The following is a 16,590-nucleotide window of genomic DNA, read 5'->3' as shown; positions in this document are numbered from 1 at the left end:
TCATATTTTTGACTAATATTAGCAGCTATGGCGACCCATTACTGCTTGGCTACACATCTGACACGTAGCCGATGTTCTCTCCAAACAAAACCACCTGCACTTCAGAACATGACTTTCACATGTCTACAAAATCACCTTCACCTTCAAATACAGTTTTCTTGCGACTGATTGAGACGTAGGCAAATTTTAAAGTTGCTATTTCCATTACATCACGTTAATCAGAAAATCGGTAATTTACATCTGCAGTGGAGAAAAATTCCGTTCCGCCCAGCGAAGGGCTCGAACCCACGACCCTGTGATTAAGAGTCTCATGCTCTACCGACTGAGCTAGCCGTGCTGCCTCGTTGGGTACCTCCTGGGTAGCAGATCACACAGTACTCGTTTGGGTTGGTTGGTCCCATACAGAATCTCTCCATGCTGCCTAATGTTTTCCTAACGACACTCGTCACGTACTTCACTTTTATTTCATAATCATTTCTGAGAGGTAAAGGAATTGCATGACAATCTGCAGAGCTAGCGGCGTCAAAATTAACACACATACTTGACGTGACTCAAAAGCCGAACGAGTTACTTTCCGACGTTGTTTTAGATGTGCAAGTGCCAGTCAAACCTCGCGGTGAGGGCACTCTGCCGACCATTTCGCTAGTTAACACCGGTCTTCTTGTGTGTGTTTCAAGCTCAAGACCATCTCCAAGCACAAAATGGTCAACAGCAACATTCAGACGGTTTCGTACTGCACAATTGCTACATTAAAACGGTATGTTTGTTTCTCAGAACTGGAAAAACACGACCGTGACAGGATTCGAACCTGCAATCTTCGGATCCGAAGTCCGACGCCTTATCCATTAGGCCACACGGTCACTGACGACCAAGTATAACTTATATACGATTCATCTCGAAACGCTCACACCCCCTGAGGAATTGTGTTTTCGTTCCACACAGCCGCTGCCCCTTACTCTTTCCCACCCATTCGTTACATTCAACCTCTTACGAGACCGACCAAACATAGACAGGAAAACAAGACCACACACTTTGCGCAATCGGAATCGATGGCAGGGTGTCCCTCGCCGCATTTGCTACGATGGCCGTTTGCTAATTCTGCAGAAGCGGCGGCGGCGACGACGACGACGACGACGACGACCGCGAGAGGCTCAGAGATTTGTGAGAAATACATCTATAAAATGTAATTCAGAATGCCTCGTCCCACCTTATGCCGTACCGCTTTGGCAAATGCTTTATCAGCGCCATTCGCCTTAATCACATCTGAGAGTAATTCTTAATAAAACGCATCTCGCTAATTGTTCGCCATCACAGATACTGTTTGCTATACGGCCATGACGCGCAACTGATTTCCAAAATTCGTCTTCCTCCTGTGAGGATGGAACTCACGACTCCTGGTTTACTACACCAGTGCTCTACCACTGAGCTAAAGAGGCGCGGCCTAGCGGAACTTTAGCGTACTTCGCCGCACGGTCGTCTGAATCTTCAGACTTCAGGTGACAACACTTCATATTTTTGACTAATATTAGCAGCTATGGCGACCCATTACTGCTTGGCTACACATCTGACACGTAGCCGATTTTCTCTCCAAACAAAACCACCTGCACTTCAGAACATGACTTTCACATGTCTACAAAATCACCTTCACCTTCAAATACAGTTTTCTTGCGACTGATTGAGACGTAGGCAAATTTTAAAGTTGCTATTTCCATTACATCACGTTAATCAGAAAATCGGTAATTTACATCTGCAGTGGAGAAAAATTCCGTTCCGCCCAGCGAAGGGCTCGAACCCACGACCCTGTGATTAAGAGTCTCATGCTCTACCGACTGAGCTAGCCGTGCTGCCTCGTTGGGTACCTCCTGGGTAGCAGATCACACAGTACTCGTTTGGGTTGGTTGGTCCCATACAGAATCTCTCCATGCTGCCTAATGTTTTCCTAACGACACTCGTCACGTACTTCACTTTTATTTCATAATCATTTCTGAGAGGTAAAGGAATTGCATGACAATCTGCAGAGCTAGCGGCGTCAAAATTAACACACATACTTGACGTGACTCAAAAGCCGAACGAGTTACTTTCCGACGTTGTTTTAGATGTGCAAGTGCCAGTCAAACCTCGCGGTGAGGGCACTCTGCCGACCATTTCGCTAGTTAACACCGGTCTTCTTGTGTGTGTTTCAAGCTCAAGACCATCTCCAAGCACAAAATGGTCAACAGCAACATTCAGACGGTTTCGTACTGCACAATTGCTACATTAAAACGGTATGTTTGTTTCTCAGAACTGGAAAAACACGACCGTGACAGGATTCGAACCTGCAATCATCGGATCCGAAGTCCGATGCCTTATCCATTAGGCCACACGGTCACTGACGACCAAGTATAACTTATATACGATTCATCTCGAAACGCTCACACCCCCTGAGGAATTGTGTTTTCGTTCCACACAGCCGCTGCCCCTTACTCTTTCCCACCCATTCGTTACATTCAACCTCTTACGAGACCGACCAAACATAGACAGGAAAACAAGACCACACACTTTGCGCAATCGGAATCGATGGCAGGGTGTCCCTCGCCGCATTTGCTACGATGGCCGTTTGCTAATTCTGCAGAAGCGGCGGCGGCGACGACGACCACGACGACGACGAAGACGACGACCGCGGGAGGCTCAGAGATTTGTGAGAAATACATCTATAAAATGTAATTCAGAATGCCTCGTCCCACCTTATGCCGTAACGCTTTGGCAAATGCTTTATCAGCGCCATTCGCCTTAATCACATCTGAGAGTAATTCTTAATAAAACGCCTCTCGCTAATTGTTCGCCATCACAGATACTGTTTGCTATACGGCCATGACGCGCAACTGATTTCCAAAATTCGTCTCCCTCCTGTGAGGATGGAACTCACGACTCCTGGTTTACTAGACCAGTGCTCTACCACTGAGCTAAAGAGGCGCGGCCTAGCGGAACTTTTGCGTACTTCGTCCGTACGGTCGTCTGAATCTTCAGACTTCAGCTGACAACACTTCATATTTTTCACTAATATTTGCAGCTATGGCGACCCATTACTGCTTGGATACACATCTGACACGTAGCCGATGTTCTCTCCAAACAAAATCACCTGCACTTCAGAACATGACTTTCACACATGTCTACAAAATCACCTTCACCTTCAAATACAGTTTTCTTGCGACTGATTGAGACGTAGGCAAATTTTAAAGTTGCTATTTCCATTACATCACGTTAATCAGAAAATCGGTAATTTACATCTGCAGTGGAGAAAAATTCCGTTCCGCCCAGCGAAGGGCTCGAACCCACGACCCTGTGATTAAGAGTCTCATGCTCTACCGACTGAGCTAGCCGTGCTGCCTCGTTGGGTACCTCCTGGTTTTCAGATCACACAGTACTCGTTTGGGTTGGTTGGTCCCATACAGAATCTCTCCATGCTGCCTAATGTTTTCCTAACGACACTCGTCACGTACTTCACTTTTATTTCATAATCATTTCTGAGAGGTAAAGGAATTGCATGACAATCTGCAGAGCTAGCGGCGTCAAAATTAACACACATACTTGACGTGACTCAAAAGCCGAACGAGTTACTTTCCGACGTTGTTTTAGATGTGCAAGTGCCAGTCAAACCTCGCGGTGAGGGCACTCTGCCGACCATTTCGCTAGTTAACACCGGTCTTCTTGTGTGTGTTTCAAGCTCAAGACCATCTCCAAGCACAAAATGGTCAACAGCAACATTCAGACGGTTTCGTACTGCACAATTGCTACATTAAAACGGTATGTTTGTTTCTCAGAACTGGAAAAACACGACCGTGACAGGATTCGAACCTGCAATCTTCGGATCCGAAGTCCGACGCCTTATCCATTAGGCCACACGGTCACTGACGACCAAGTATAACTTATATACGATTCATCTCGAAACGCTCACACCCCCTGAGGAATTGTGTTTTCGTTCCACACAGCCGCTGCCCCTTACTCTTTCCCACCCATTCGTTACATTCAACCTCTTACGAGACCGACCAAACATAGACAGGAAAACAAGACCACACACTTTGCGCAATCGGAATCGATGGCAGGGTGTCCCTCGCCGCATTTGCTACGATGGCCGTTTGCTAATTCTGCAGAAGCGGCGGCGTCGACGAAGACGACGACCGCGGGAGGCTCAGAGATTTGTGAGAAATACATCTATAGAATGTAATTCAGAATGCCTCGTCCCACCTTATGCCGTACCGCTTTGGCAAATGCTTTATCAGCGCCATTCGCCTTAATCACATCTGAGAGTAATTCTTAATAAAACGCCTCTCGCTAATTGTTCGCCATCACAGATACTGTTTGCTATACGGCCATGACGCGCAACTGATTTCCAAAATTCGTCTTCCTACTGTGAGGATGGAACTCACGACTCCTGGTTTACTAGACCAGTGCTCTACCACTGAGCTAAAGAGGCGCGGCCTAGCGGAACTTTTGCGTACTTCGTCCGTACGGTCGTCTGAATCTTCAGACTTCAGCTGACAACACTTCATATTTTTCACTAATATTTGCAGCTATGGCGACCCATTACTGCTTGGATACACATCTGACACGTAGCCGATGTTCTCTCCAAACAAAATCACCTGCACTTCAGAACATGACTTTCACACATGTCTACAAAATCACCTTCACCTTCAAATACAGTTTTCTTGCGACTGATTGAGACGTAGGCAAATTTTAAAGTTGCTATTTCCATTACATCACGTTAATCAGAAAATCGGTAATTTACATCTGCAGTGGAGAAAAATTCCGTTCCGCCCAGCGAAGGGCTCGAACCCACGACCCTGTGATTAAGAGTCTCATGCTCTACCGACTGAGCTGGCCGTGCTGCCTCGTTGGGTACCTCCTGGGTAGCAGATCACACAGTACTCGTTTGGGTTGGTTGGTCCCATACAGAATCTCTCCATGCTGCCTAATGTTTTCCTAACGACACTCGTCACGTACTTCACTTTTATTTCATAATCATTTCTGAGAGGTAAAGGAATTGCATGACAATCTGCAGAGCTAGCGGCGTCAAAATTAACACACATACTTGACGTGACTCAAAAGCCGAACGAGTTACTTTCCGACGTTGTTTTAGATGTGCAAGTGCCAGTCAAACCTCGTGGTGAGGGCACTCTGCCGACCATTTCGCTAGTTAACACCGGTCTTCTTGTGTGTGTTTCAAGCTCAAGACCATCTCCAAGCACAAAATGGTCAACAGCAACATTCAGACGGTTTCGTACTGCACAATTGCTACATTAAAACGGTATGTTTGTTTCTCAGAACTGGAAAAACACGACCGTGAAAGGATTCGAACCTGCAATCTTCGGATCCGAAGTCCGACGCCTTATCCATTAGGCCACACGGTCACTGACGACTAAGTATAACTTATATACGATTCATCTCGAAACGCTCACACCCCCTGAGGAATTGTGTTTTCGTTCCACACAGCCGCTGCCCCTTACTCTTTCCCACCCATTCGTTACATTCAACCTCTTACGAGACCGACCAAACATAGACAGGAAAACAAGACCACACACTTTGCGCAATCGGAATCGATGGCAGGGTGTCCCTCGCCGCATTTGCTACGATGGCCGTTTGCTAATTCTGCAGAAGCGGCGGCGGCGACGACGACGACGACGACGAAGACGACGACCGCGGGAGGCTCAGAGATTTGTGAGAAATACATCTATAAAATGTAATTCAGAATGCCTCGTCCCACCTTATGCCGTACCGCTTTGGCAAATGCTTTATCAGCGCCATTCGCCTTAATCACATCTGAGAGTAATTCTTAATAAAACGCCTCTCGCTAATTGTTCGCCATCACAGATACTGTTTGCTATACGGCCATGACGCGCAACTGATTTCCAAAATTCGTCTTCCTCCTGTGAGGATGGAACTCACGACTCCTGGTTTACTAGACCAGTGCTCTACCACTGAGCTAAAGAGGCGCGGCCTAGCGGAACTTTTGCGTACTTCGTCTGTACGGTCGTCTGAATCTTCAGACTTCAGCTGACAACACTTCATATTTTTCACTAATATTTGCAGCTATGGCGACCCATTACTGTTTGGATACACATCTCACACGTAGCCGATGTTCTCTCCAAACAAAATCACCTGCACTTCAGAACATGACTTTCACACATGTCTACAAAATCACCTTCACCTTCAAATACAGTTTTCTTGCGACTGATTGAGACGTAGGCAAATTTTAAAGTTGCTATTTCCATTACATCACGTTAATCAGAAAATCGGTAATTTACATGTGCAGTGGAGAAAAATTCCGTTCCGCCCAGCGAAGGGCTCGAACCCACGACCCTGTGATTAAGAGTCTCACGCTCTACCGACTGAGCTAGTCGTGCTACCTCGTTGGGTACCTCCTGGTTAGCAGATCATACAGTACTCGTTTGGGTTGTTTGGTCCCATACAGAATCTCTCCATGCTGCCTAATGTTTTCCTAACGACACTCGTCACGTACTTCACTTTTATTTCATAATCATTTCTGAGAGGTAAAGGAATTGCATGACAATCTGCAGAGCTAGCGGCGTCAAAATTAACACACGTACTTGACGTGACTCAAAAGCCGAACGAGTTACTTTCCGACGTTGTTTTAGATGTGCAAGTGCCAGTCAAACCTCGCGGTGAGGGCACTCTGCCGACCATTTCGCTAGTTAACACCGGTCTTCTTGTGTGTGTTTCAAGCTCAAGACCATCTCCAAGCACAAAATGGTCAACAGCAACATTCAGACGGTTTCGTACTGCACAATTGCTACATTAAAACGGTATGTTTGTTTCTCAGAACTGGAAAAACACGACCGTGACAGGATTCGAACCTGCAATCTTCGGATCCGAAGTCCGACGCCTTATCCATTAGGCCACACGGTCACTGACGACCAAGTATAACTTATATACGATTCATCTCGAAACGCTCACACCCCCTGAGGAATTGTGTTTTCGTTCCACACAGCCGCTGCCCCTTACTCTTTCCCACCCATTCGTTACATTCAACCTCTTACGAGACCGACCAAACATAGACAGGAAAACAAGACCACACACTTTGCGCAATCGGAATCGATGGCAGGGTGTCCCTCGCCGCATTTGCTACGATGGCCGTTTGCTAATTCTGCAGAAGCGGCGGCGGCGGCGGCGGCGGCGGCGACGACGACGACGACGACGACGACGACCGCGAGAGGCTCAGAGATTTGTGAGAAATACATCTATAAAATGTAATTCAGAATGCCTCGTCCCACCTTATGCCGTACCGCTTTGGCAAATGCTTTATCAGCGCCATTCGCCTTAATCACATCTGAGAGTAATTCTTAATAAAACGCCTCTCGCTAATTGTTCGCCATCACAGATACTGTTTGCTATACGGCCATGACGCGCAACTGATTTCCAAAATTCGTCTTCCTCCTGTGAGGATGGAACTCACGACTCCTGGTTTACTAGACCAGTGCTCTACCACTGAGCTAAAGAGGCGCGGCCTAGCGGAACTTTTGCGTACTTCGCCGCACGGTCGTCTGAATCTTCAGACTTCAGCTGACAACACTTCATATTTTTGACTAATATTAGCAGCTATGGCGACCCATTACTGCTTGGATACACATCTGACACGTAGCCGATGTTCTCTCCAAACAAAACCACCTGCACTTCAGAACATGACTTTCACACATGTCTACAAAATCACCTTCACCTTCAAATACAGTTTTCTTGCGACTGATTGAGACGTAGGCAAATTTTAAAGTTGCTATTTCCATTACATCACGTTAATCAGAAAATCGGTAATTTACATGTGCAGTGGAGAAAAATTCCGTTCCGCCCAGCGAAGGGCTCGAACCCACGACCCTGTGATTAAGAGTCTCATGCTCTACCGACTGAGCTAGCCGTGCTGCCTCGTTGGGTACCTCCTGGGTAGCAGATCACACAGTACTCGTTTGAGTTGGTTGGTCCCATACAGAATCTCTCCATGCTGCCTAATGTTTTCCTAACGACACTCGTCACGTACTTCACTTTTATTTCATAATCATTTCTGAGAGGTAAAGGAATTGCATGACAATCTGCAGAGCTAGCGGCGTCAAAATTAACACACATACTTGACGTGACTCAAAAGCCGAACGAGTTACTTTCCGACGTTGTTTTAGATGTGCAAGTGCCAGTCAAACCTCGCGGTGAGGGCACTCTGCCGACCATTTCGCTAGTTAACACCGGTCTTCTTGTGTGTGTTTCAAGCTCAAGACCATCTCCAAGCACAAAATGGTCAACAGCAACATTCAGACGGTTTCGTACTGCACAATTGCTACATTAAAACGGTATGTTTGTTTCTCAGAACTGGAAAAACACGACCGTGACAGGATTCGAACCTGCAATCTTCGGATCCGAAGTCCGACGCCTTATCCATTTTTTTTTTTTTTTTTTTTAAACACGAGCGTGACAGCATTCGAACCTGTAATCTTCAGATCCGAAGTCCGACGCCTTATCCATTTTTTTTTTTTTAAATATTTTAACGCCTGATGCATTAGGCCACATTTTTTTTTTTGTATCTTTTTCAGAACTGCAAAAAAAACGAGCGTGACAACATTCGAACCTGTAATCATCAGATCCGAAGTCCGACGCCTTATCCATTAGGCCACATTTTTTTTTTTTTTTTTTTTTTTTTTGTAAGGAACTTGTCAGCATGAGGCAGGCGGAGGCAAAGCGGGCAGGGGTCAAAATCTCGAGGCCTGGCCGCGATGTCTCCACCCAGTCCTGTTGCTGAGGCGTGTCTTTATCATAGTTTTCAATAAGAAATTTTACAACTTGTGTATACGTAGATATATGCTGTTTTGCCTTCGAAATCCTGAACCAAAAGATGCTTCATTTGAAACAAAAAATTTATGTCATGCCGAGGCAATAGAGATTGAAGGTTATAGCTTTAGTGCTTTTTTTTTTTTTTTTTTTTTTTTCCCACTGCTTCTCGGCAACCTAGCATACTTCTTTGTAATATATAATAAAGTTGTGGGAAGTAGTGGACCCTGAACCTGTATATTATTTTTTTTTAATTTCTGTTTAGTTTTTTTTTATTGTTATTATTATTATTTTTGTTTGTTTGTTATTTTTTTATTGTAAAAGAAAAATCTTCATGGAATGTGAAGAAGGAATTTTATGTTAAGGCACTAATTCCATAGCCTCCTTTCCTTCTTGAGATTAATAATAATAATAAAAAAGTATGTTCCCTTCCATGGAAACAAATGAGACTTCCTTCTCAGTCATAAAATGAATGTATAAGAAAACAATTTATCTTTAACCCTGCGATACTGGCTTTCGGCTTCGGCTTCTTCTGTGCAATAAACAAAATAGCCTTCTTTGCCAGCAGAAGATAAGTGATTGTAATATGAAACTGTAAAAGTGTACTTCTCCCCAATTGTTTTTGTTTAAGCGTCGTTTCGCTTAAATAAACGATTTTTGTTTATCTCGTTGGCTTGTCAACCAATGCCCAGTCGCTCGAATACAATTTTAAGCATATTGCCGTAGTTTTTCTTGTGGTCTTTATATTTCAGGGCGTTATAAAAAGCACACTTCAAGTACATGTAAAAATCAGTGGAATTGTCATTTCCCAGGTGATTAATTACGTAATTCACATAGTGTCCCATTAACCAATGGACCGAGTTGTTTTTTGCTGCTGGAAAATAGCAAGTCTGAGGCCTGAGGAATGTAACAGGGGGAAAATTTTCCACCGAAGATCTCGTAAGAAAAGCCAGTTGTTCCCTAATCCAATTACAGAGTTGTAGATTGCCACCGCACGTGAATCTGTGCACTAACGTGTCGATCAATTTACATTTGAGACATAGGTTAGTGTCGCTAACGCCGATTGCATGTAACCTTTCATTGGTGCTTACGGTCTCATTCACTGTTTTATACCACGCTGACTTGACGTCCGATGGTAGACCACGCATATTAATATTTTTCCATATGGCGTCCCAATCAGTGTGTGGGTATTTACTTTCCAATTTGTTTCTCCCCTCCATTTTCTTTCGATGGGACAGAATATCGCGGGCCGTGATCCGTCGTGAGTTGATGATGACACCGCCGAGATAGCTGAATTCCACAAAATATACACGAACGTACTGGAGCCGGTTATTTATTTTTTGCACATTCACCGGCGCCTGTAAACTGGCAGGCCTGACAATTTCAAATAATTTAGTTGTAATGCTATCAGCGTGGTCGCTAAGGATAGTGGCGGTCCTTTTTATAAAAAGCGCAGACGCCTTATTTCTGATGTCAACTAACCCCAAACCTCCATTCCTGGGATCTAAGGTCGCAGTTTTTGCGTCGACTCTGAATATATCCCCTCTCCAAAGATAGCTGGCAATGGTAGACATTATCTTTTTTCCAATCATTTTCGGTAGTGGGAAGATCTGTGCTATAAAGTAACTCCTGGAGAGAATGCAGTGGTTAATGAAAATCACCCTCTGAACTTGGTTCAAGTTACGGTGGAGGTTTTCTCTTGTTGTTCCAAGAAGTTGTCCCGACGTATTTCTCCAATTGATAGCTGCCATTTTTAACGGACAAGGTGTCAGTGTTATTCCTAGTGCTTTGCATTGGGTGACCATTGTGGCCCAGGCTAAGGTGGAATGTTGAAAACCCCGCAGGTTTAGGAGTTTGCTTTTGTTTGCGTTGACACCTGCTCCGGAGACTCTACAGTACTTTTTAATTAGCGTTTCCAATTTCAAAATGTCGTCGGGATTTCGCAGGACGACTCCGACATCATCGGCATAGGCGTTTATGACTGTTCGGTGACCAGATAATGTGATGCCAGTTAGAGTGGCATGAACACTGCGGAGGAAAGGTTCTAATGAAAGCACGAATAGGAACATGGAAAGGGGGCTTCCTTGAGGAACGCCGCGCCTGATCTGAATCTGCTTTCTCCTCTGGCAGTTAACTGATATACAAGCGCTGATGCCTGTTGCAACATTTCTGATCACACTTACGACTCGCTCATTAAAACCTATTTTGTTCAGTGTGGCACTAAGGAATCTATGATCCACACGATCAAATGCTTTCTGGAAGTCAATAAACATGATAGCACATTTTATGGTGGTCACAGCAGTGATTGCAATTATATCTCTATATTCAGCTATGCTTTTGAAAATGCTCTTGGTAGGCACACAGGACTGGTATGGACTTACTATCTTTTTGGCCAACTGTGAGAGTCTGTTGTTTAAAATTCTGCCGATGATTTTATAATCGGAGTTTAACAGGGAGATAGGACGAAAGTTGTTGAGGTTTCTTTTTGCAGCATTTTTTGGGATTAGTACTATTGTGCTCTCTTTAAAAACAGCAGGTAAATGCTTTCCCTGAAGCACCTCGTTCGTCATTCGGGTAAACATGTCACCAATCAGTGGCCAGTATCGTTTATAAAATTCAACAGGCAAACCATCCGGTCCCGGCGATTTCCTCAGAGGAGATTTGCAGATGATTCTGTGGATATCTTCGTTAGTACACTCAACGAGAAGGTCTTCGTTTTCCTCGTCCGAGACCTGTGGAGCTATGTAACTAAGGAACTCATCGAAGGACTCTTCACATACCGGGTTGGCAGTGTATAGGTCTTCGTAATATTTGTGCACTGCATTGACGATGTCTCTCTGAGTCGTGAGTGTCTCGCCAGTTTCAGACTGAAGTCCATCAATGAAGGTGCGTCTCCTGTTTCTTTCGTGCTTCAGTAGATGGTACAAGGAAGCATGTTCATCCTCCACGACTGTCTTAGCCTTGGATTTTAATTTCAGACCCTCCATCTGCTGTCTTTTAAGACTGAGCAATTTGGCCTTAGTTTGCTTGATATCTGCCAGACGGACATTGGAAGTGTTTGCCTGCTCATATAAATTTCGCAGCATGGTATAATAAAATTCGATGGAATTTTTCAAGTCTTTCGATCGTTGTACACTATACTGGATGAGAACTTTTCTCAGTTTAGGCTTTGCCCTGTTGCACCACCAGTCTAGTACTGAGACGTGTCTATCTGCAGAGCGGAGGCACAATGCCCACGCTTCTGTCAAACTTTCTTCTAATCCGTCGTCCTGCATCAGTGACGTATTAAGGTGCCATGAACTTCTAAAACGGCGAGTGGGTTGCGCAGTAAGGTTGATGGAAGCTAGCACGGAGCTATGATCAGAAAAGTAAACTGGAATCGTCTCTGCTTTAATGAAGGAGCTAACTAGACTTTGCGATATGTAGAGTCTGTCGATCCTGCTACGTGAGTGAGGACCTAGGAATGTAAATGCCACAAAAGTGGGATACATTATTTCCCAAGCATCTTTAAGCTGTAAAACAGTGACGAAACGCTTCAGTTCACTGCAGTTATTAAAATTCGGAACCTGGTCTTTCTTATTTATCACACAATTAAAATCACCGCCTATTATAAGGTCTTTTGGGTTTTTCCGTAATAAATAAATGATTTCTTCTTTATAGAACTGTGCTCTTTCCATTCTATTGGATGTGCCAGAAGGGGCATACAGATTGATAAGGGTAGAACCAAAGACTTTTATACCTATCGCTCTGCCGGAGTCCAACCTCTCGATATCCGAGACAGGAATCCCCTCCCTGACTAAAATTGCTGTACCGACGTTGGTGTCAAGTGAGACATTTAAAATCGCCAAATATCCAGGCACTGTAAGATTAGTCAGCACTACTTCCTGTAGGAAAGCAATGTCCGTCCCTGACTCATATAAATAATCCTTGAGCGCTGTAACTTTAGTCACGGATGTAATCCTGTTAATATTGATAGTCGTAATTGTATATGCCTGGGACATTTAGTTTGCATAAAAAGTAAATAAGTGATTAAAAAGATAACAAAATAGTAAAAAAAAAAAAAGAAAAGAGATGTGCAGCTTCTAGAAGAGAGAAACGACTCCGCTTAAACAATCATCTAAAAGAATAGCAGTATTTGAAGCTCGGTAAACACTTCATCTGGTTCCTCTGAAATATGACTAAGACAGTAGTACAATTAGAAATGAAACTGGTTCAACAAAATCCCTTTTTTTTTCATCTTACAGCCTCATTTTGGTGCAGGATTCCGAACATCTCGGGTTTTAGTTTTACCGAGGGGCTTTGCATCACTAATGTCACTTGAAGGTACCTCCTTAGGTCTTTCCGTGATGATTTCATACAAGACGTTCTTGGCCGTCGCTTCCTCTTGCGCTGGTTGTTGTTTGCTTTGGTTACGGGAAGCTTTGAGAGTAGGTAGCGGTTTGAGTCGGCGTCTTCGGACATCTTGGTTCAACGCGCCGTCATTCGGATTGTCTATCTTTACCACCGTTGTGACCGAAGCTGCCTCAACAGCGTCCTTTTTACGAGTGCCATTTCCTTGTTCTTCCGTCACTAGCTCCAGAGCACTGACTGAGTCGGCGGTTTGTGGGTCTGTAAGTTCTTGAGTTGGGTTCCGCTCCGTCACCTCTTGTGCTTCGGAGTGCGCCTCTTCCGTCTCCGCGACAATCGTTACTGCGTCCCCTCCGTGGACCGTTTGTACCTGTTCAGCCGCCGACAGCGGCCGGGTTGCCTCAGCGGCTGTCGTCACGTCAATACATGTACTGTTTGTTTCCTCGAGCACATCCGCATTACACTGCTTCTGCTTGCGGGTGGAAGGCGAATTACGGGCGGACTCGCCGTCCGAGCCGTCATCGGTCGTTTCCAACGGTCGCTTCTTATTCTGGAGATCGCAACCGGGAACAGAAGGGTGTGATGTAATGACGCTCAGGGGAGGGAACTCCGTAGTAGTTATGGCGGGCACTGCAGAAGTACATGCACCACTGTCGTTAACCGAAAGAAGGGAAGTGCTATTTGGTAAGACATCGCTGAGGGTCAGTTTTTGACGCTGTGTTAGATTGTTCCGAAGAACAAAAACACGGCGCGGACAATCTTGTCGGAAATGACCTGTCTCATTGCAAATATTGCACGTGCGCTCCTGACCAGAATACACAACATGTGCTTTATGGCCTGCAACGGATATATGGGACGGAATGTTGGCTTTCACCTCCATTTCAACGGATCTAATGCCATTAAAACACTGTATCTTGTATAGCTTCGACCATCTTTCGTTATAGATAGATTTAACTTCGCCATATTTAGATAGAGCGTCCTTGATCAACTGATTATCAATTTCAATTGGAACATTCAAAATCCTGACATTGGTGTACATGATATCAGCTTTTCGTACAGAGACATTACTTTTCGAACCGTCTCGATGAACAAATTCGACGGAATTACCCCATTTGGCAAGCAACTTATCGACTGTCACTGAGTTCAGAAATTTAACAAAAACACAGTATTTTTCAGCATCTAATTGCGTGGTATGAACAGAGTCAGAATTAATACCGATTACCTCAGTCAGCCAATCGTGGATTTCCAGCGCAGTGGGTTGGACCGGCCGTGTTCCTTTCTCGAACGAGAAGACTAAAGTATTCTTCCTGACGGTGTCAGACATGGTCGTCGGTTCCGACGAAATTCCGGCAACAACCGAAATTGCGGCGAAGCACGAAACGTGGAACGGACGAAAGCACTATAAAAACACTTATCAGAGACACCACTCAAAAAATAACAGCGAAAATGTACAGCTAACTTCACGTAAACACCAAACACCGGCGATAGCGCTAACGTACGCGGAGTAAACAACAAGCACGTCCGACCGCGGCGACGGCTAAAGCCAGAATGTGTCCATTAGGCCACACGGTCACTGACGACCAAGTATAACTTATATACGATTCATCTCGAAACGCTCACACCCCCTGAGGAATTGTGTTTTCGTTCCACACAGCCGCTGCCCCTTACTCTTTCCCACCCATTCGTTACATTCAACCTCTTACGAGACCGACCAAACATAGACAGGAAAACAAGACCACACACTTTGCGCAATCGGAATCGATGGCAGGGTGTCCCTCGCCGCATTTGCTACGATGGCCGTTTGCTAATTCTGCAGAAGCGGCGGCGGCGACGACGACGACGACGACGACGACGAAGACGACGACCGCGGGAGGCTCAGAGATTTGTGAGAAATACAACTATAAAATGTAATTCAGAATGCCTCGTCCCACCTTATGCCGTACCGCTTTGGCAAATGCTTTATCAGCGCCATTCGCCTTAATCACATCTGAGAGTAATTCTTAATAAAACGCCTCTCGCTAATTGTTCGCCATCACAGATACTGTTTGCTATACGGCCATGACGCGCAACTGATTTCCAAAATTCGTCTTCCTCCTGTGAGGATGGAACTCACGACTCCTGGTTTACTAGACCAGTGCTCTACCACTGAGCTAAAGAGGCGCGGCCTAGCGGAACTTTTGCGTACTTCGTCCGTACGGTCGTCTGAATCTTCAGACTTCAGCTGACAACACTTCATATTTTTGACTAATATTAGCAGCTATGGCGACCCATTACTGCTTGGCTACACATCTGACACGTAGCCGATGTTCTCTCCAAACAAAATCACCTGCACTTCAGAACATGACTTTCACACATGTCTACAAAATCACCTTCACCTTCAAATACAGTTTTCTTGCGACTGATTGAGACGTAGGCAAATTTTAAAGTTGCTATTTCCATTACATCACGTAATCAGAAAATCGGTAATTTACATCTGCAGTGGAGAAAAATTCCGTTCCGCCCAGCGAAGGGCTCGAACCCACGACCCTGTGATTAAGAGTCTCATGCTCTACCGACTGAGCTAACCGTGCTGCCTCGTTGGGTACCTCCTGGGTAGCAGATCACACAGTACTCGTTTGGGTTGGTTGGTCCCATACAGAATCTCTCCATGCTGCCTAATGTTTTCCTAACGACACTCGTCACGTACTTCACTTTTATTTCATAATCATTTCTGAGAGGTAAAGGAATTGCATGACAATCTGCAGAGCTAGCGGCGTCAAAATTAACACACATACTTGACGTGACTCAAAAGCCGAACGAGTTACTTTCCGACGTTGTTTTAGATGTGCAAGTGCCAGTCAAACCTCGCGGTGAGGGCACTCTGCCGACCTTTTCGCTAGTTAACACCGGTCTTCTTGTGTGTGTTTCAAGCTCAAGACCATCTTCAAGCACAAAATGGTCAACAGCAACATTCAGACGGTTTCGTACTGCACAATTGCTACATTAAAACGGTATGTTTGTTTCTCAGAACTGGAAAAACACGACCGTGACAGGATTCGAACCTGCAATCTTCGGATCCGAAGTCCGACGCCTTATCCATTAGGACACACAGTCACTGACGACCAAGTATAACTTATATACGATTCATCTCGAAACGCTCACACCCCCTGAGGAATTGTGTTTTCGTTCCACACAGCCGCTGCCCCTTACTCTTTCCCACCCATTCGTTACATTCAACCTCTTACGAGACCGACCAAACATAGATAGGAAAACAAGACCACACACTTCGCGCAATCGGAATCGATGGCAGGGTGTCCCTCGCCGCATTTGCTACGATGGCCATTTGCTAATTCTGCAGAAGCGGCGACGGCGACGACGACGACGACGACGACGACGAAGACGACGACCGCGGGAGGCTCAGAGATTTGTGAGAAATACATCTATAAAATGTAATTCAGAATG

At 45.1% G+C, this 16,590-nt stretch overlaps 1 protein-coding gene and 14 non-coding genes across 15 annotated transcripts in view; all 15 read right to left on the bottom strand.

Moving 5' to 3' along the window:
- Window positions 1-16,590, bottom strand: part of LOC126354119 (uncharacterized) — a 122,703-nt gene that overhangs the window by 93,705 nt on the left and 12,408 nt on the right. Inside the window, exon 2 of the mRNA XM_050003515.1 lies at window positions 13,093-13,779. Coding sequence (XP_049859472.1) covers window positions 13,093-13,779 — 687 coding nt within the window. The remainder of the gene's footprint in view (window positions 1-13,092; window positions 13,780-16,590) is intronic.
- Trnak-cuu (transfer RNA lysine (anticodon CUU)) lies at window positions 265-337 on the bottom strand. Its single transcript has one exon. It is a non-coding gene; the product is annotated as a tRNA-Lys (tRNA).
- On the bottom strand, window positions 788-860 carry Trnar-ucg (transfer RNA arginine (anticodon UCG)). The gene has a single exon. It is a non-coding gene; the product is annotated as a tRNA-Arg (tRNA).
- On the bottom strand, window positions 1,772-1,844 carry Trnak-cuu (transfer RNA lysine (anticodon CUU)). Its single transcript has one exon. It is a non-coding gene; the product is annotated as a tRNA-Lys (tRNA).
- Window positions 2,295-2,367, bottom strand: Trnar-ucg (transfer RNA arginine (anticodon UCG)). Its single transcript has one exon. It is a non-coding gene; the product is annotated as a tRNA-Arg (tRNA).
- On the bottom strand, window positions 2,881-2,952 carry Trnat-agu (transfer RNA threonine (anticodon AGU)). The gene has a single exon. It is a non-coding gene; the product is annotated as a tRNA-Thr (tRNA).
- Window positions 3,291-3,363, bottom strand: Trnak-cuu (transfer RNA lysine (anticodon CUU)). Its single transcript has one exon. It is a non-coding gene; the product is annotated as a tRNA-Lys (tRNA).
- On the bottom strand, window positions 3,814-3,886 carry Trnar-ucg (transfer RNA arginine (anticodon UCG)). The gene has a single exon. It is a non-coding gene; the product is annotated as a tRNA-Arg (tRNA).
- Window positions 5,315-5,387, bottom strand: Trnar-ucg (transfer RNA arginine (anticodon UCG)). The gene has a single exon. It is a non-coding gene; the product is annotated as a tRNA-Arg (tRNA).
- Trnat-agu (transfer RNA threonine (anticodon AGU)) lies at window positions 5,898-5,969 on the bottom strand. Its single transcript has one exon. It is a non-coding gene; the product is annotated as a tRNA-Thr (tRNA).
- Trnar-ucg (transfer RNA arginine (anticodon UCG)) lies at window positions 6,831-6,903 on the bottom strand. The gene has a single exon. It is a non-coding gene; the product is annotated as a tRNA-Arg (tRNA).
- Trnat-agu (transfer RNA threonine (anticodon AGU)) lies at window positions 7,426-7,497 on the bottom strand. The gene has a single exon. It is a non-coding gene; the product is annotated as a tRNA-Thr (tRNA).
- Window positions 7,835-7,907, bottom strand: Trnak-cuu (transfer RNA lysine (anticodon CUU)). The gene has a single exon. It is a non-coding gene; the product is annotated as a tRNA-Lys (tRNA).
- On the bottom strand, window positions 15,238-15,309 carry Trnat-agu (transfer RNA threonine (anticodon AGU)). Its single transcript has one exon. It is a non-coding gene; the product is annotated as a tRNA-Thr (tRNA).
- On the bottom strand, window positions 16,170-16,242 carry Trnar-ucg (transfer RNA arginine (anticodon UCG)). Its single transcript has one exon. It is a non-coding gene; the product is annotated as a tRNA-Arg (tRNA).

Source organism: Schistocerca gregaria, chromosome 3 (assembly GCF_023897955.1).
Source record: "Schistocerca gregaria isolate iqSchGreg1 chromosome 3, iqSchGreg1.2, whole genome shotgun sequence".
NCBI lineage: Eukaryota > Metazoa > Arthropoda > Insecta > Orthoptera > Acrididae > Schistocerca > Schistocerca gregaria.
The sequence above is the reverse complement of the archived record's forward strand: the minus strand, read 5'-3'. Positions and strand labels throughout refer to the sequence as shown.